General features: G+C 34.7%; 1 protein-coding gene across 1 annotated transcript; it reads right to left on the bottom strand.

Moving 5' to 3' along the window:
* Positions 1–2708: 2708 nt before the first annotated feature.
* Positions 2709–14028, bottom strand: LOC118971164 (lipase member J-like). The gene is made up of 5 exons (XM_073241667.1): positions 14025–14028; positions 13598–13717; positions 5410–5611; positions 4812–4921; positions 2709–3359 (listed from the first exon to the last, which is right to left on the bottom strand). Exons 1-5 carry the CDS (start codon positions 14026–14028, stop codon positions 3166–3168), a joined length of 630 nt encoding a protein of 209 aa, XP_073097768.1. The 3' UTR covers positions 2709–3165.
* Positions 14029–21717: the final 7689 nt, after the last annotated feature.

Here is a 21717-nt window from a genome sequence, read left to right as displayed (position 1 = left end):
TGCTTTGGGCAGGATGGCCATATTGACAATATTAATTTTTCCTACCCATAAGCACAGGATAGATTTCCATTTATTGGTGTCTTTTAAATTTTTCTCTTGAGTATCTTGTAGTTTTAGAGTATAGGTCTTTTACCTCCTTGGTTAGGTTTATTCTTAGGTATTTTATTCTTCTTTTTTTTCTTTTATTAAGATATGATTGATATATACTCTTATGAAGATTTCACATGAAAAAATAATGTGGTTACTATATTTACCCAAATTATCAAGTCCCCACCCATACCCCAATGCAGTCACTGTCCATCAGTGTAGTAAGATCCTGCAGATTCACTATGTGCTTTCTGTGTGGATTTTGTCATATGCTTCTTCTACCTGTTGATACAATCATGTGATTTTTCCTTTGACCCTACTGATATAATGGATTACATTAATTGATTTTTTAATATTGACCCAGCCTTTCATACCTGGGTTATTTTTTCCTATATTTTTACCAATTTTATAGCTATTTATGCTGAGAGGATAATTCTAGACTCTGTACAAACTCATGGCCAGAAGTGAAATCCTCATAATATATTCTTAATTGTTATGTCACCTCTTTAAAGTTTTTGCCATTTGACTACCTGGGGGCTGAAAAGAAAACTTCTTTTGTTTCCATTGCAACTCAAAGCACTTTGAATTGGCAAGAGGAAAGTTCTGATAGGATAACTTTAAATGGCCTATACAAAACTTTTTAACAGAAACATTGTACAATTAAAACTGTTAGGTATTCACTGGATCCTTTAACTACAATTCTTCCTTGTGCTTGAAATATGTTCTAATATAATGTTTATCCTGTATGCACATATTCCAGATACTGCTTCCATTAGAGGTCTCTACTCTTTACCCTCACATGGATTAGAGGCTTACTCAACCCAAAACACCTTGTTCCATGGATGACGAAGCTCACAAGTGGCTTTCATAAATGTTCATCATGCCCATTCATGAGTAATGTGAGATGTATATCAGAGTCTCTACTTCAACTTTATCAAAGATGTAATAAGTCCCTAAAGGGATTCAAATCATAACCACACATACTAGATAACTATACTCAGATATCTCAGGCTCATTTCTCTTTATATATGTTAGAATTTTTCTTGTAAACCACCACAAAAGAATAATAGGGATTAGATGAAGTCAAAATTCTGGGTTGTTTGATGATACATTTCCCCAAGTTACATTGATGAGAGTTTTTGCTACCTGGACTCTTTTGCATGATAGCTTGCTCTCAGTTCTTTTATTTGGTTTTCCATGTCTGAGTGACACTGGCCTAATAACTGTCATTTTTACAAACTGCAAGATTTTCCTTTGCGTTTTCATACTGCCTATAGGGAAGAATACTAAGTCAGACACTACTGTCCTCAAAGAACTTATTAGGCCCAAAGGGACTGAATCAAACTGAACCATACTATTACTTTCACTGTTCCCATACACAATGTGCATGAAATTTTTTTACTTCAAACTTCCCCCAATCCCAGATAATTTAGGAGACAACCATATTACAACATACACTACTGTCAGTCTTTGTCCCAGAAAGGAGACAAACAAGTTTAAATGCTAAGAAGTCAGGATGTAAGCTTTCTTAATAGTTAACAAAGAAAAATAAAAAAGAGCTCTCAAAGACACCACAGTGTAATTATATAAAATACAGCAATGGCCATATATATTACCCAAAACATAGAATGAATGAATAAAGCAAGAAAAAATAAAGAGTATATTTATGATCCTTCTAGTCATTCCATGGTAGGTATATATAATAGTAGATGGGCAGAAGAATATGAGAGAGGGTATTAAAGTATTCTTTTTTTATCTTCTATGGCAAAAGGTAAACTTGCTCTCACCTTTATGAGAAAAAGGAAAAGAACTGAATTCATCTCTTCTACTCTGAAATGTTTCTTCAATTTTTCAATATCTTTCAAATTTATGTAATTGTCTATATAGCTCTCCATGAGTGGGTAAAAGACCTTTTGAGACTGAATAAAATAAAAATATCCTTGTTGTATGAAAATATTTGGGACACGTCTCTTTCTTTAAATGAATAAATTGGTTCTCACTGGTAAGTTCTTAAAGGGTCCATATGCATGAATCCAAATGACACAATTTTTCTGTTAAATCTGGATTTTTAAATTAATGTGCTGAAAAAAATCTTAGAATGCATGCCTATATTTTTAAGAGGCCTCTAAGATAATCAACAATCAATCAATCCAAATGGCCATGTCGCTTAACCATCAAAACAATTTCCCACTCCAGAAGTATGTAAGATAATTAGGAGGTGCTAATTCTAACTACAGAAGGATCAACAAGGACGGGAAAGAGTGTTAGGAACCAGGACAGAAGAGGAGGAATTATTGGAAATAAGCTAATAGAAGACAACTTTAATGCAAGAAATGTAAAGAAATTAACACCTAATAGCAAAGGCTAATAATAAAGTTAGCCATCACAGCAGCTGTTCTCTGCTCTTTACAGAGTGGAAGACAAATATGGAGGTCAAATAATACCGGCATGGCAATGCAAATTAGTTTCACATTGTTGGTATAGTCACAAAATCAAAAAGGCTAAGAATCTAACTGCTAGTATATATGGGTAAATCATAAAATGACTACCAAGGCATAAAATAATCACTATTGAGAGTTACTTTCTAAAACTTAATAAAATACATACAAATACAACTTGTTCTCACCATATTTAAGTTCTTCCGGTTATATCGAGACATCATAAACAAGATGTCATGGCAAATCTTACCAAAAATTTTTAGTGGACACACCTTTGAACCCACAAATCTTTTAAATGATGAATTAGGTAAAAAGTCTTTGTTGCCAGCAAAAATCTGTAAAATAAATTTACTTTATTCATATTTGGAAGACCAAAACAATATCAAGAAATGCTGTGGTGAGTTCACTATGCTTACAACCAAATGTATTATCTCACAGTAGTTTAAAACATTTAAATTAAGGCCATATTGGGGGCAGCATGTAGAGATGATTTGACAGCTGAATTTTCTTTCACAATGAGATGCCCAAAGGTATCATAAATAAAATCCTATCCCTTTATAGAAACAAAGGCAAGAATCCAGTGTAAAGGTAACCAAATATCCAATTCATACATGTGGCCATGCAAACATAGTCAAGACATTTATTTTGAAAGCACAAAATCATGGTCACTTTGAGTTATCAACCACGTAAAGGAAAGGAATAACATACCTTGATCACTGGCTTCCATTTTAAGTAAAGGGTTTTTTGAGTATTGAATGGAAAAAACTGGTGCTAAGGCAAAAAATATTTTGATTCTTTGAGCTATCTTTGGCATTGTGGAAAATGTTATGAAAGCTGAAAGAAAATAAGATATAAATCACCTATTCTCAAGTAATTACTAACATGTAAGAAATGATACCATGGCAAATAAAAGTTCAATAGGCTCTGAACAATTAATTTACTCATTCATTTCTGAAGTTCACTTACCAAACATTTATTGATTACCCAGTATGAAAGATGCATACTGGTCACAACATAATGCTGATCATTAGGATTGAGAAGAAATATATAGATGATAAACAATGATAATTCAGCAATCATCCTTGTTCATGACAGTTAAAAATTCAGAAATAATACTGAACATTTGTATAACTGGTGAAGGTAGAAATGAGGTAAGTTAATTTTTCAGATAGATGAGTTTTATACTTTAGGTATGAGACTCAATAAATGTTAAATTGTAATGTTTCGAATATATTTTAGAACCTCCTTGCCTTCTGGTGCAGAGGATATTAAACATAAATTTGTATTTTATTGAGAGTTTGGAGTCACTAATATGACAAATAGTAGTTTTTCACTTTTGACATCCTATCAAACTATGTATTTGCACATTTCTATTTTATTGGTTGTTTTATAACCCTGGATTCTGAGAAGCCAAATAACCAAAGTTATGTATCATATTATGAGTCAATAAGCTCTGACACATCACCCATTTTTTTTTCTTATTTAATAATTTTCTGAGATTCCTGTTTCCAGATAACTGAATATCTGGCAAGACTAAAAGTTGCACATAGTTAATTCACGTCAGAGTAAAGAGCTATGAAAAGTGGAATTAGACTTACTCAGCAAATCTTTCTAGTAGGGAATGAATTATTCCTATAAGAAATGACACACAGCCTAGACAAGACTCATATAATATTGGCTTCTCTTATAAAATGGCCTTTTCTACTTCCAAAGTATAAAGAGTAAGAGTTAACAGATTTACAACACCACGTAAGGGAATTATGCTAGGTCTTGGGGAATTTTTTTCTGAAAGTAAAGTTCCTAGACAGAAGCATTATGCTGTGAAGAGATGAAAATTCTTTTCTAGTCATCTTTAAATATAAGAAGGCTTTCCTCATTTTTGTGCATTTCTTAATCTCTCTTAAATGTTAAAACACAAATAGCATTTTCAGGTCTGTCAGTTATAAAACCCTAGGCTACATTATTTTTAAAAAATACAAAATTTCTATTTGTGGAACAACTGATAATTATGATCTTACTTTGATTTTAAGATGGATATCCACCTTCCATACAATGGGAAACAATCAAAACCACAACCCTTATTTTTACAAGCAATTCTTTGTGACTAGAGAAGACTACATGGACTCAAAGCAGCATGTAAGTTTCCAGGGCACTGACTATTCTATGCTCACCTCACAATTCTGCTTTATTTTACTGAGAGGTCTTTAAGCTTACCTACATCCTTAGAAAGTATATCTACAAACTTTAAAAAGTAAGGAATATTAGCAACAATCTTTGTTTCCATACCAATAGTAGTGCCCTGTGAATGGCCTACATAAAATATTTCCTCTTGTCCAGTTGGCTTCACAGTGAAATCAATAGAGGCTGGAAGGTCATATTTAGCCATCTCGTCAAAACTACAAAAGAAAAAGGACAATAAAGATGCAGTTCTACTAATGCTATATTAACATTTGAAGATAATGAACAGGTGAATAAATAAAAGCAATTTTCAACTCTCTTTGGGTACTGAAAGATAGTTGTGGTATGATTTACCTACTGAGTAGAGACTGTGAGAACATAAAATCAAGGAAAAAAATAGCCACAAAGTCTTATAAGGAGGGTGTTTGTATATTCTAAATACAGTGAGGCTAAATATATAGGTTACAGAGTGAAAGAAGAGCTGAAGAAAGAGTAGGGTTAGTCAATAAAAGTTATTGCTGAAAAGTGAGAAACAAGTATAAAATCACACAAACACTAATTTTTAAGCCAAAATGTACATAAATTTTGATGGTCTACTGAAACCTCTGAGTTGAGAAAATACACTTATATTTTATTTCACTCATAAAGAAAAAAATATTCAATGCATGTAAACTAAAATAAAACATTACTTGATATTTATTTGTACCTGAAAGCCCAAAATTCTGTGGAATTTGTTTTTAGGTATAAGTGTTTCCTGGACCACCAGGTAGTCCCTCTGCTGTTTCCCATCCACACGTCATAACCAGCGTCTGCCAGGAGGAAGCCCAGGCTGTTGTTGGGAAGACTGGAAATCCAGCTGGTGGCAGATGTAAACAAACCATGTTGCAAGTAAACAACAATTCTCTGAGCTACAAAAAAAAAAAACAGCAAAGAAATTCATTTTTAAGTTTGTAGTGTCTACATGAGTATCTCACCTGAAATTCAATCTTTTTATAAATGACAGTTTGAAGATTTTTAAACATTGCATAAATAGGGTAGCTATTAATGTTTAATCCCACTACATGTCAGAGTTGCTTAACACAGTCCACTAATGAATTTCTTTCAAATGACCAGGTGGACAATTAGGTGATGTCCCACTTAAATATATAAGTTTTAAAGGATATAGAATATTCAACTATCTAATTTGGGCACTCATAAATTTTAAATAAACATAAAATATTATATATGATTTTCTACTTTTTTCATTTCATAAAAGAATTGTATAATAATCACATTCTTCACAGCCATATTCAATATAGACGTTATTGCTAGAACCACTGTGTTAGTCAGCTGTCAAGCGTCCTCAGAGCCCTAATTTATGTACTTCCAAGGTTTCTGAGAAATAGCACTTTTTGAATAATGTAAGGTGTGCTCATTATTAACTTTGTGTGAAGCCCTAAATTGCCATTCACACATAATCCACATCATTGTCGTCTATTGTAGCAATGCTGTTGGTGCCCGGCATCGATTCAACTAACTAAGCTAATGATCCTATTTTCCAGCGGTTGTTTTAGTTGCTAACTATATACAGTTGCTCCTTCTCAGGAGAAGCACTCTTGGAGGTACTGGATAAACGGCAGCTCCCACATTAGGGGAGGAAGGAGACGACCTACACTTGGACCAACTAACACAAAGGTACAAAAAGCTGACTCCCTTGCTTCAAGGTCGGACGCACCCTCGTGCACTTCCTGTTCCGTATCTCTGCAAGTGGCCAAGCTGAAGCTAGACTCTGGTTGAGAGCACACGTTTGCTTCTCTCTGCTTCCCCATTACTTCTTCTAAGACTCCCTCATTAAATCATGCACATTTAAACCTCCATCACAGGCTCTGCTTTTAGGGGACTTGAGCTAAAAATTACTACCAAGGGGAATAAAGAGGCACAAAATCTCAATCATAGTATGAATTAGTCATGGTGATGAAGGCACAGCAGAGAGGATATAGTCAATTAATTCTGTAACATCTTTCTTTGTTGACAGTAAGTACTCTGGGGTGGGGGGTGAGCATTTGATAATGTAGGTAACTGTTCAATCAGTATGTTGTATACTTGAAACCAATATCATATTGTATATCCAATATACTTCAATTTAAAAAAATTAAAAGAAGAGTTACTGCCAAAAACGATAAAGGAAGCAGACATTTAAAGATGGTGTTCCCAATTAAAATTGGGCAGAGGACCTGAATCGTTCTCTGAAGAATAAATTCAGATGGCCAACAAACACATGAAAAGATGTTCCATATCGCTAATAATCATGGAAATGCAAACCAAAACCACAATGAAATATCACCTCACACCAGTTAGAATGGCCACTGCCCAAAAGACAAAAAATAACAAGTGTTGGTGAGGATGTGGAGAAATGGGAACCCTTCTACACTGTTGGTGGAAATGGCAATTGAGACAACCACTACAGAAAGCAGTATAAAGGTTCCTCAAAAAACTAAAAATAGAAATACCATTTGACCAAGTAATTCCACTTCTAGGAATTTACCCAAAGAAAACAAAATCCCTGATTTGAAAAGATATATGCATCTTATGTTTATCACCACATTATTTATTTTACAATAGCCAAGATATGAAAATAATCTAAGTGCCCATTAATAGATGAATGGACACAGAAAATGTGGCAATATACATAATGCATTATTCAGCAATTAAAAAGAGAAATCCAGCCATTTGCAATGATGTGGGTGAATCTAGAGGGTGCTATGCTCAGTGAAATAAACCAGATGAAGAATGACAAATACCATATGATTTCATTTATTTGTGGAATATAAAAACAAAGCAAAACCGAAGGAACAAAATAGCACTAGACTCACAGACACTAGCAGTGACTGGTGGTTACCATGGGGAGGGGAAGGGGAATAAAAGGGCACAAAAATTCTCAATCATAATATAAGTTGGTCAAGGGGATAGTAATACAGCATGGAGAATATAATCAATGATTCTGTAACATCTTTCTATGTTGACAGATATTAACCACAGTAGAATGGGTGAGGTTTTAATAATATGGGTAGTTGTTGAACCACAGTGCCATATACTTAAAAACAATGTAAGATTGTATGTCAATGATACTTCGGTTTAAAAAATTAAATTAAAAATAAAAAGAGGACCCTGGAAGATGACTGGTTAGCCGGAGACAGGTAAGATTCCTCAAGGGAGGAACAACCTAAGACAGGCACAGTCACAGGGGGGCCATCAGGTGAGAAATTGGGGATCAACAGAGGTGAGGCTTAGAACCTCACCCCCCCTGTTCTGAGAGAAATCTTCTGCATCCGTGAATGTTTTATTGCCCTTGTCTAGCTTGGATTAACACATAGTCTACAGGCATACACCTGATCATCTACACTTGCCCTCTTACAACACTAAACTATGTTTTCTACCTTTATCTTGCATCTACCTACCACTTCAGCATTTTATTAAAAATAATAATAATAAAGAGAGAAATGTGGTATCCACATATAAATCAAATATAAAAATCAAACGAATATTCATATTTGAACTGATTGTTTATAGTTCATAATGCATGATCAAAACCGAAAGTTTCTGTGATGACTGCCCTTGTACTATTCACCTATTCACTATGTAAGAATTTTTTCTCCATGTAAGAACTTGTTCGTTATGCTTCAGAAGATTGGAGACTGACGAGAATTAGGCTTGGGGTAGATTAATGATTATAGATTGAGCATTGAGTCCCCTATACAGAATTTTATTGTTGTTAACAACCATTTGATCAATAAATAGGAGAGATGCCCTCACACACACACAAAAAAAAGTACACACTTCCAATTGTAAAATAAATAAGTAACCGGGATGTAATGTATAGCATAAGGAAAATGTCAAAATATTGTAACAACTTGGTATGGTGATAGCTGGTAGCTAGAATTATCATGTATATAAATGTTGAATCACTGTGTTGTACACCTGAAACTAATGTAATACTATGTGTCAACTACCCTTCAATAAAAAATAATTATCTACAAAAAAAATAAATAAAATAAAAATAAAAAGAAGGTACTAGCTACTAAAGTTGTCAATACAGAATCCACATTTAAGAACTGGAAGAAAATGTAAGACACAACACTCTCAATATATAAATGAAGAATCAAAGGCCAAAGTTAAGAAACAATCTACTCAAGGTCATACGGCTCGGTAGTTGGTAGCAGAGCCATGGTTAGATTTGACGTTGCACTCAGCTCCTCTAATAATTCCAAGACAGTGTCTATCACATGATACAGTACATACAATCCATAAAAGAAAAAAATGATGGGATTATGGGGTTGGACTACTTGCTGATTGGCTGGCAAAGAGGATTGCTGTAGGTGAGTACAGAAAAACCTTTCGTGCTGTGGCACTCCAATGGCTGAAATAGCCTCATTTCCTGTTACAATACAGGAAAAGGATGACTGGCTTGTATACATCTCTGACAGTTAAGAGGTACAGGGGAAATACACTTATCAGGTCTGGGAAATTGGGTAGCTGTTACTGAGTGTCAATGATGTTCTAAAGAGAGAAAATTACAGACTCAGGGCGATCAATCACAGCTCAAAGTGTAAAAGTCATAAGACCTTTTTGGTAGCATCTGACACCCCCTCTTCTGTAGCTAAATTGAGGTGAAAAGTCAATGGTCAGAACCTAATTCTACGAACAGTAGAACTGTAGGAAGACTGAATTCTCAGAACTGGAAAGAACCCCATGCCATATTCAGGGCCTTGATGGGGAAACAGTGTTAAAGCCGGAAGCCAGAGATAAGTGAGAGGACAGAGTAGATTCAAACTACAGATAGCCTCTACTAATGAGAAAATCCCTAGTAAAAAGAGTAAAACCATCTAGAGAAATTCCACAAGCTAGAGTCTAATTGGGCATATTTTTGGGGTGTCTTGAAGTGACTTTTCTTCATTATAAAGTCATTAAAATAATTCTGCACTGCAGTTTAGCTCCTCTTAGTGAGCATGGAGAATTCTAAGAGCATGCGCAGTAAAAATTAGCTTATGGCATTGCTAGCTCATCAATCAACATTTGTTTACATAAGACTACTGTTCTTAAAAACCCTTTGCAAACCCCATTAAAAAAAAAGCTCTCCCCGAATATCTGAGGCCTGTCTGACATTAAGTCAGGGTCTACTCTATTACACACTGTAATAAACCTGTTTGCTTTCTTAATTTCCTCGACTTTAGTTTCACTCTGTTCAGCTTCTCTGTCATCAAACCAAACTCCTTTTTAACAGTAGGTCTCTGAGACTTGAGATGAGCATATCCAGGTAGAACTTCAGAAACTTGAACCCCAGATTTCCCTGAACTCATGGGAATACAGAGATGACCCACTCCTCTTTGTTAGAGGATAATGCTGCCCTGACTTAATGTATCTTTCAGAACAAAGTGTCCCTATCTCAAGATCCACTTCAAACCCTTCCTGGATTCTCAATCAGTAACTATTGTGGAATTCTCACATGGCTTAATTGAAGAGGGATTGGGCTTGCTGAAGGAGAGAAGAGATTATACACTAATGGAGTGACAAAATCTGGCTAATAGTGGAAACTGGGAGAGTACACCTAGGTGTTGGATCAAAGGGGACCATACACATGTGCACAGGCCTGGATAAGGGAGACTTTGTTCTTATGGGACTATTTTCCCATGACACAGGATTTAACACACTGGCACGGTTTCAGAGGTCAGTATTGATACTCTGCTCAGATTTCCTTGAAGCTTAGAAAATTCCAGAACTGCAAGAACAGATTATGGTGGAAAGAATAAAAGGTCTTGGATATAGATATGCTTAATCTATTAAATATGATCAGAAAATCCCCCAGTTGTAATGTGCTTTGGAAAAGCTTGGAGAATATTCTATTTACAGAGTTGAAAAAAATATACTGGTGAGGACAGCAGCAGAATTTGGAAGCTCAGAAGTAGAGAACCTCTGATTCCATTTTGGTTATATAGTAACAAGAAAGAAGTACCACTTCCACTCTTATAATGAACTAAGTTCAAATGCAAGACTTTGAAAAAACTCTTCAGAGAGCTGATATCACAGGGCAAAAATCTTGCCCAAAATTTGAAGAGAGACAGGTTCTTGCAGGGAGACAGACATAAGCACTCCCTAATGAGGGAGACACATCAGAATAGTTCAGATAGAGTAACTGGAGAATTGGTGAAGGCCAGGTATAGGCTCCAAGAAGAGAGAGAAGCCTCTGGGTGCAGGGCAAACTGGGGAAGTCCATACCCTCCTGCAAGCTCTTTCCCATGAACCTCACAGAAAAGATTGGGAAGAGTTTTCTGAAAGTGTCCATTTTGGTACAGACATGTAAGAGGAAACAGCAGTTATGCAGGAGGGGCAAACAACTCTCCTCTGATCCTTCCCCTGATCTGCCCTCCAGAACAGCACTTACTCTGTGTGTGGAGTAGGGAAAGGGTAGAAAGGGCAGCAAACAATACACAGGGTACACTAGCCAGCTAGATGCACAGGATGACTCAACCAATAGCTGTCATCCAGATGCTGTTTTCAGTCAGCCCTGGACTATGCAATGGGCTCACAAAAAGCAGTAGCCACGATGGCAGAGATATAGGCTGCACACTGGCCCATCGTTATGGGACCCCTCGACAAGGCAGATCTGTCTGCTGCCAGGGAAGTAGGTCTGACCTGACAGCAAAAGAGCTTCCACCACGGTACCATCTCTCGAGGAGACCAAACCAACCGCTTGGAGACAAGCTGGGTACATCAGACCTTCTCTCTCCTGGAAAGGTCAACTAGCCATTATGACTAGGATTGATATGCATGTCTGCTTTGATTTGCCTTTCCTTCCACACAGTACCACAGCCAGCATCACCATACAAGAGTACATGGAGAGTCTAATCGACCCACATAGGACCCCTCATAACATCACCTCGAATCAAGCGATAGATACTTCAGGTCAAAGAAGGTGTACTCACTGCCATATGCCCATGGAAGGCCACTGGTCCTACCACGTAACTACCACCAAGAGGCTGCCAGTGTGGGAGAGCAATGACACATCACCATGAAGGCTCAGGGAGATGCCAAATGGGACACAGTAAACAACTTAATAACCTAAAGCAATGACTGCTCCTGGTTGATTTGGGCTCCTCATATTAGAAGACTGGGAGGCAAGGAAATGAATTATTATTCTGATAGGAGTAATTGGCGCTGAACATCATGAAGCAGTAGGACTGCTGATAAATAATGAAGACAGGGAAAAACACATTTGGTATTCAGATGATCCACTGGGGTATCTTTTGTTACTCCCATGTCTTGTTTTAACTGTGCATGTATGGACATGTATGGACATATACCCATTAGGGATAAGGGTTCATCTTACCACATCAGGGAATATTACTGAGAAGGAAGAGAATCTACAGCAGTGAGTAGTGGAGATGGGAATGGATGAGTAGTACAGTTACGGTGTTAGGATCAGCTATAATAGCAGATGGTGTGATTTGCCACACTAACCTTCCTCCTGTAGATTTCCCAGAAATTCTGACCTGCCAGAATCCTGGAAAAGTGTACCTGGATGAAATAAAACTAACATGAAAAACAAGTGGATGCTGAGTGGAGCAATGGGTGCACTGTATTAGATTATTTTGGTGCCCTATCTAGATTTCCTTTACTAAGCAGGTGCACCATTCTTCTAGCTGTTACATTGCTTTCAGCGGGTTCACTATTACCTCTTCCTCTTTAGAAATGCCCCCAGGCAAATGAGAATTGCCTCACCCAGGGGATTACACTTCTTTCTGTGGGTAGCTTTCAGGCAATGATTAACTGACATGGGAATGCAAAAAGCTAGCCCCCTAACTTCAGGATGAGGCCACCTCTATAGTGCAATTCACAGATCTATGAGCTCCTCTGAGATCATAATGCAGTTAGACTTGGCTGAATTATATGCTTCCTTAGCTCCTTCCCTGCCCTACCCTGATTTCCACGTAACTTTCTTCTGACAGTATTCCATCAATAAAACACATGCACCTGAACCTGTCTCAAGCTCTGTTTCTATAGAGCTCTAAGTCACTTACTGTACTTTAAAATTATCTCTAAATCTTTTATTACAGTATTTGCAAAATTGGGTCATATCCTGAGGAATGAGCATAATAATTATGTTAAATCTAAGTTTACATTTTCTGCCTAGTAAATGTGACCTTATAAGAATCCAAAATTACATTGATTGACGTTTCCATTTAATGTGTCTTCTCTGAAATGCACTTTACTATTAAAAATGAGAACTTGAGAGGGTATCCTATGAGAAAATCTAAAGAGAAAAGAAGAAAACAACCTGGCTTTTGAGCAATTAGATGAATAAGCAAAAGTAATGTTACATGTTATGCAAGTAAGGGTCAGATGTAGGATTATAAACCTAGTGAAAAATTCTAGCTCCCAACCCCTTTTGTTTTTGTGGCTCACTCTTCTGATAGTAATGTACCTATTTTTGGACTAAAGAGCCATGAGGCTGCTACCAACTTGATATCTTTGCTTTACTAGAGGAGCCATAAAGACAAGGAAGGAACTATTTACAAGCCATTCTTAAAACCTACGGAATAATATGATTGTGTTTTAGAGCATTTCTAACTCCTCATTAAGAAAAGAAAATTCTAGAGAATCAACATGTATGTGTAAAGTGATACACAGAGAAAACGTGGGAGAAACAACTTGTGTTTCACCATACTTTAAATCTATTCAGTGAACAGGAAGCCACTGGAAAATCAGACTCTTCTTGATGCATGTAGAGATATATGAGAAGTTAACTATTCACTTAATATTCAAATCTTTTTCTTGTCCTTAACTCACTGAAAAGCAATGGGAAAATTAAGAACTTCAGGTCCCAGACAGTCACCAATTTATCTTGGAATGAATATTACCTGAATTGTTACCATTGTTTGCCTTCCCATAAGGAATTCCATAAGGGCCAAGGATATAACCATCTTCAGTTACAGTATCATATGCTTCATCTGGGTAGCCCAGTAGGAAATAATTTGGCTCTAGATAAAGAAAAAGCAAAGCTTTTAGAATAAGATTGTTAGTCAATTAATATAACCTAATTAATCTAACCTATCAATGTAACAATGCACTTTTGTATTCTCTATCAACCTGCGTTCTATTTTTATTTTCATAAATTCACTGATACATTCAATAATAAATAGTTTTATAGAACACCTACTAAGCATCAGTTTCATACACTAGGGATTCATGAATAAAAGTAAAACCCCCACCTTCAAGGAGATATCTCAAGAACTAACCCATTAATGTTTTTGTAACTATTAATCACTCATACTTTTACCTACTCACCCATAAACAAATTAAAATATTTACCCATAAATGACTGCATGTCTATGTATATAGCTAAGCTTGTATGTGAAATTTGTATATATGTGCATATATAAAACAGATAATTTATAAGTCCTCCAAGAAGATATGGATATATTTCCATATATTTTCATCACAGAAACAGAATAAGGTTGAAGGAGAAACTGAGCTACAGAATAGTAGGTGTGGAATATTTAGCTGACCCATATCAAAATATAATGCAGAGATACAAATTTGTAGATCTGTTAAAATAAAAACCCCAAATTCAAAAGTAGCATTCCCTATCATTTCAGCAACTTATTCCCTACCAAGTTACAATATTCATATTTGCTTCAGGGTTCACAGATCTTTGATATTGAAAGGCACCATGAGTAGTCCTAAGAATTAGGATGACGGACATCACTTTGAAAAGGTACCACATTTGGGATCTATATTTAAAAGGAGATGTTAATACTATTAAAATTATACCAAGTAATACCATTTGACTATTTAAATAGTTCTGTGAGGTGGTGAATATTACCATTTTCAGATAAGAAACTGAAGCTCTGAATAATTGACTAAATTGTCTAAGAACACATACACAATATGTATAATTGGCAGTCAGGATTCAGAATCAGGCCTGCTTTACTCCAAAATCCATGCTTTCCAACTACCTACTTTGTAGCATAAATTCCTTTTGAAGTCTCCATTATAGTATTGTTTAGCCTGATTCTGAGAGATTTATCATATACTGCAAGTTAACTGATACCTGAATTAATAGTATAACAATATTCTTACAAGATTAACATTTATTTCAAGTATGTTTAAAGGTTATTGGGTTCGGGGGAGGGAAGAGAGGCAGGTGCATAGATTAAGAAGCTTGGATAACTTAATTGTCATTCAGTCTTGTGGAGTCTTGTGGAGTTTTGAGTATACTAAATTCTGGGAAGCCATGACACTTAAGTTCTTTCTAAAAGTAGAAACCAGGGAACCACAGAGATCATCACTGAATTCTCTCCCCAAAAGCTTATAGATCTTAAAAGTCTTGTTTGATAAACCAGTCACTATACCTGGAAGGATATAATGCAGAGTTTATAAAACCCCTACTCCACCACTCACAAGCTGAGTGACTTAGAGCAAGTTACTTAAAATCTCTGAGCATCAGTTTCACTACTTATAAAAATGTGAATAATACCTACTTGCCACAGTTGCTATAGAAGTTAAATTTGATAAATATGGTATGATGCTTTTTTAGTATACCAGTTACACAGCTAACATTTAATCTGTATTAGACTTCCTCACTTAACAAAACAAACTACTTATTAGCAATTTAGGAAAATAATTTATATGCAAATATTTGATATGTCTTTCTCACATATTAGGCTAGTCTCCAGTGCAACATTTTAATAGCTTGCCACAAATTATGTGGGTCTGAAAGTTTCAAATGGCATTCTTAAAAAATATTTTCCAATTTAAAGCTTTAGTTTCTGGAAACTGGACTTCTCCCCTTTTGGTCTAGGTTTGTATTGTAATTGGTACAATTTTTTTGTGCTTTTCACTGAAAGTGAAAAGCAAATTTCAAAATGGCATTTCCAAGTTTTTCTGCCAAAGACAGAGAACACTGCTAATTTAAGCGCAAAAGAAAAAAAATTGACATTTGTACCCACAACCTAGATATTCCTCCTTGGCTATGTTTTTGGAACAGTACTAGTCAGGCAGCAAGGTTACTTACTTATCTTGGATAGTTTCATGCAAACAGGATGGAAAGGGCTATTTCCTCTTGTCTGTATTAACTGGATTTGCATCTTACTATAGATACACTGCTTGTTTCCTAGCAGAGATTTTAAAGTACTTTGCATTATATTTAGAACAAGCACATGGCTTATTACCCAAAATGAGACACTTTTGAAAATGAAATGTTAAGAATTAACTTGGAAAACGTGCATAAATTGGACTGTCCTAGGCAAGTAGAACTCATGGCCACACAACTTATATCCTTATTTCCCCAAATTTTGATATTTTTATCCTAAGAAAATACAGAAGGATGAACCTTTGGCATACAGGTGTTGATAAGTCCTAATAACCACCAATGGAATATGTTTAAACTAAATTAAATAATTCATTTTATTTGCTGTTTACAGTAACTTACCAAGTGCACATAAGCAACTAAAGAAAAAGATCATTAAAATCTATATCTGTGATGTTCAATATGTGGCCACTGAGCATTTGAAATACGGCCAGTTGAGGAACTGAAATTTTAATTTTATTTAAATTGTTTTAATTTATTAACTAAAACAGCATAGAATGTTTTTCTATTAAACAAAACTTCCTTGTTTTAACAAGATTATATTTCACTTGAATTGCTGCATTACAAAAGATATTGTGCTATCGTAATGTGCATATTGGGCATGTGTATTTTGTAATATTACATCTAAATACACCACCAATCTAGTCAGTGTCACTGGATTTCATTGTTTGGATAATATACTGTATTCACTGATATAACCTGTAATGTGTTTAGCATTTTATGCAGACAACAAGAGTTACAGTGACAGTCATATAAATCATAGTTGGTATTTCAATTGAAATATTTATTTTAGTTATTTTTCTAACTTATAAATTAAGTGTGGACAATTTCTTAAATTAAACGACATCACATTACTGATGCAAAATGGAGTGGAGAGGCAGAAGCTAGTATTACAACCAGGTCAGTAAATGAAAAAATAAGACTGGAAAAAGCCATGTCCCTATTTTCATACTGAATAGCAATTGCAACTTGCCATGCAGACCAAAATGAAAAGCCTTTTATTCTTGTAATAAAAAAAATTAAAGACAACACAGTAAACAATGTTGAGACATTTTCAACAAATTACACAGTGAATGTGAAAAGGAGTTTCTAAGAAAAGTCAGAAAGTATCAAGAAAAATATTTAAAACAAGAATTTAATGTTCAACAAACATTTCTGGAGCATTTTCAACAAAATCTATACCTATAAATTTAGACCACTATAAGATGTCTTGCACACACACACAAAAATCTTCAGAAGGTGAATGCTGAACAAAAATTATTACACTTATGGAAATTTTGTTATAGAATTATAAGGAAAAGCCTAAAAATGAAATTTTACAAATTGAAGATCTTCAATTAAGCCACCAATTGCTTATATAATACAAACATTTTCTAAGAATATATAAATCAATTGATTTAAAATTTGAAAGATTCTAAATACTTTTCTTTAGTTTTAGATGATGTGCATATATAAGACTGCAATTAATAATTGGTATATTTTGTATAAGATGGCTTTATAAAGAAATGTCAATCTGTAGCTTGTAAAAAAAAATCTAAAAAAAATCAAACTCACAGTGGAAATATTTTTTAAATATTTTACATTTTATAAGGAATTTCAGCTAGATATGAAGAAGTTATTTTCTATCATAATGGACAGTGTTCCAGCTATCTAATTTCAGGAATCTAGATTTATTGGAATTTCTTCTATACTTTTAATTTTGAAAAATGTATTGGTAATTCTATCACATTTGTTCTTGTACAAGTTTTAATTGTGTACAATGTTCATCATTTTTAAGTGTAGAGTTTGGCAGTGTTAAGTATATTTACATTGTGAAACCAATGTCCAGAAATTTTTCACGACCATTAAACAACTCCCCATTCTGTTCCTATAAACTTGATTACTCCACTTACCTTACAGAAGTGGAATCATACAGTATTTGCCTTTTTGTGACTGGCTTTTTTCACTAAACTTAAATGTCTTCAAGGTTCATTATGTTGTAGCATACATCAGAACTTCCTTACTTTTAAAGGCTGAATAATATTCCACTGTGTGTACATACCATCTTTTGTTTCTCCATTCATCTGTTAATGGACAGTGGGTTGACTTCACCTTTTCACCATTGTGAATAATGTTGCTATGAACATAGGTGTACAAATATCTGTTTGAGTCTCTGCTTTCACTTCTTTTATATATATATCCAGAAGTGGACACATAATCAGGCAAATAAAAGCCCAAGAGAATTCATTAAAGGCTGATATGCTCAACTTAAAACACTAATATTTCTTTAAACTGAAGGCAAATTACACAAAATAGAAATTCAGATCTACAAAAAGGAATAAAGAACACTGGAAATGGTAGATATGTAGGTAAATATTCCAACTGTTTTTCTCCCTTAATATTTTTCATGTACTCAAACATAGCTTTCATGTTCCCCCAATGTTTTCACTAGGCTAGAAATTTCCATCCTCTTTACCTGCTCACACATTTCAAGTCTGCTTATCATCCTGGTCTCTTTTCTTTGGAATGGCACCAGTTTCTGAATGACCCTCTCAAAATCTTCTATCCAGCACTGAACATAATATTTTAGATGTGGTCCGGCCAGTCCAAACAGTGTGGGGCTATCACCTCTGTTGTTCTGCACACTACAATTCATTTATCATAGCTCAGGTTCTTTGCTCTAGTATAGTTAACTCGTAATAAGCTTAGGGTTAACTAAAATTCTAAACTCTCTTTTCCTGATTCTGTAAAATTATTTTCTAAATACAAGGGTAAAACTTTGAATACCTTTGTTCACTTTTCTTCTGGTTAAATTTGTCTCAGTGACTGCCTATTGAAATCTTTAAAATACTGATTTTAAAATAGCCTCATAGGGCTATTCATCTTCATTTTAGGCCCTCCAAAACCTGTTAGACATGCCATCGATGATTATCCAAGTTGTTAATAACACAGTTAAGTAAGGACAGAGCTGTGAATCACACAAGTAGATATTCTTTGCTGATTGGCATGGTATTTCATATTGTTACAGTCACATTATACATAAAAGATATTTAACACTGAAATCACCCAACTGACATATCACCATTCAGCCTATCTTACTTTAAGCATTGTCCTCGAAAGGCTGTAAACCTTCTAAGCAAACAGTTAGTGAACTCAGTCTCTGATTCTGGTTGCCAGGGATACTTTACTGAATGTGACAATGTTTCTGCCCTCTTGGTGTTTAAATTCTAGTAGGAGAAAGACAATACCAAATAAATGAATAAACAGGCAAAAAAGCAAGATAACTTCTAAAAGTGATAAAGTGATACAAAGAAAATAAAACATTAGTGGAAAAGAGAGTCAGTGGGTAGCCATTCTTTAGGTCAAATGTTAAAGGCCTTGTTTCAGGTGACTTTTAAGCTGGACTTGAATGGTCAGAAGGAGACAGCCTTGCAAAGATCAGGAACACGAAAGGAGAGAAAAGGTCACAGTGACTAGGAAGGGTTAAATATCAGTAAATCTGTCCCAGCTATTTTCAATCCTACTCTTTGTACGTCCAGCTAGTCATTCCCAAATCTCCCCCAAAAGATACACTAGTACCAGTAAGCAACTGTAGATCCACAACCCTATGGTTATAGCTCTGGACTAATATAATCCTTGCTGGAAGTTGGGGTGGCTATCCCAATCCTAAACACTAAGATAATGAGAAGTCATAAGCCACCATGGCTACCTCTCTTCAGTGGTTCATAAGAATCCAAAATTCTGGATAACTCTTTGTTGGTCATAGAGGAGAAGAAAAAGATAGTGAAAAATTAATGCAATTTACAACTCCTGGAAACACAAGTCAAAATGTATGCTCTATATTTAAGAACAGCATAAGCAAAGGGAAGTGGAAAATCTGATGATGTATTTGGGGAACATACAATAAATCAACTTGGCCATAGCACAGGACATATAAAGGTTACCAAGACAAGATACACATGGGTTGGGGAAATCCTATCACTGAATTCTTTTAATGCCAAGCAGCTGAACTTCATACTGTATGAAATTGAGAACTACTGAAAGTTTTTTGAGGATGGTAGTGACCCATCTAGATGCTTGGTGCAGAATACAGACCAGGAGTAGGGGGACCAGTTAGAAAGCTATTGTAAAATTCAGGTGAGAACTAGTTACTGCTTGAACTTAAGTAAAAATTAATTTGTTGGTGAGTACTTTCCAAAATGCTAAATGTTCACCATTGACAAGAATGTACTAAAACTAGCACTTTAGTACATTGCTGGTGGAAGTAGTATTTGGACTTCTCTAGTGTACAATTGCATGGGATTGGATTTAAGAGATGGAAGAGGCCAAAAACACCAGAGGACTGATAGATATTAGGGATGAGAAAAAAGAAGCTATTGAAGATGACAATGATGTTTAGGCCTGATTGTGCAAGATGGTAAGACTGTTAACAAGAAGTGAGGAAGCAGGAGGAGATAATGGAAAAGGGGGTACAAACTCAAAAGACCATGAGTACCTGTCCTGGTCTTATCATTGAGATACTGTGTAACCTTGGGCAAATTCAATTAAACTTGGCATCTATATTTACGTATGTAAAATGGTGGTGGTAGGGGTGGTTGAAATAGATTACCTCAAATACCCTTCCCAGCTAGACATTGGAGATTCTAGAATATGGCTGTGAATCACATTATTTGTTTTTAATTTCACAGAAATCTCTGACACTATGAACAACTTTAAGACAGACATTTATTAGCTTATTCTGTCTAGCATACTCACTTTATTTTTAACTAACAAATAAGTAAATGGTTATAAATATATGGTCTTTATAAAATGCTTAAAATTTAATTAAGTACATCTGCTTCCTTTCATATTTCTCTAATACTGTCTATGTATTTGTGTCTCTGTGTGTTTACAAGAATCTGGAATTTTATTAGTTTTGTAGCCTGTTTTTCAGCATTATAGGATAATTAATTTCTTATATGTACTTATACATTCAAAAACATGTTTTTTAGTACCTTTACATAGATGTATGGATTAATATAATCAATCTTTTATTGATTCGTATACTTCAATGTTTCTATAACATTGAGGTAACCAAAAGTTTACATAAATCTTAATGTATATCTGTGGATTATTTTCTTAAAAGCTTAGATTTGGAATGTCTCATTTCAAAGGCATAGGTTTAAGACTTTTGATATATTATCAAATTGTACTCCAGTAACTTGTCCATTACACTTCCACCAATAACACATTAAGGTGCATCTTACTATGTTCTTGCCAAATGTAAGCAAGAAAATGTTTTCTAACATTTTCAAAAGTAATTACCCCAAAAAGAAAAATGGTATTACATTTTAATTTGTATTTGAATATAGAAAAGTTAAACATTCTTATATGTTTATCAGACTCTATTTCTTTCTATTCAATCTGTGAAGATTTTCCTTTTGGGTATTGGCATTTAATGTTTTTAATATTTTATACAAGAGTATTTATTAAATGTTCATCTTTAATACATGTTCCAAAAATCTGTCCATTATTTGTACTTAGTAACATACAGGTTGTAAATTATTATGTATACATTTTTTGTTCAGTTCCATCTTTTGTTTTTATGCTTAGAAATGTCTTCTTAGCCTATATATATGTTCACCTATATTTTCTTCAAGTTTTCTTATCTTTTATTAGATACACACAATATTAATCCATCACTAATTTGATACCTGGTTATTTATGTAGACATAAAGTAAAACTTCTGATTTTTAAATGTTTTCATTATAATTTGCTAACAATGTCAATTTTCTTATTAGTTCTGAGAGCTATTCAGTTTCTCTAGTTTTCCAGGTAATAATTTATTTACAATTCAATATGACTTAATTCTTTATTTTTAAATAGCTCAGACTTCTGTTTTTTGTTGTTTCATTGAGAATTTTCAGGACA

This window comes from Manis javanica, chromosome 7, assembly GCF_040802235.1.
Source record: "Manis javanica isolate MJ-LG chromosome 7, MJ_LKY, whole genome shotgun sequence".
Classification (NCBI taxonomy): Eukaryota; Metazoa; Chordata; class Mammalia; order Pholidota; family Manidae; genus Manis; species Manis javanica.
This window is presented reverse-complemented; position numbering and strand designations above follow the sequence as displayed.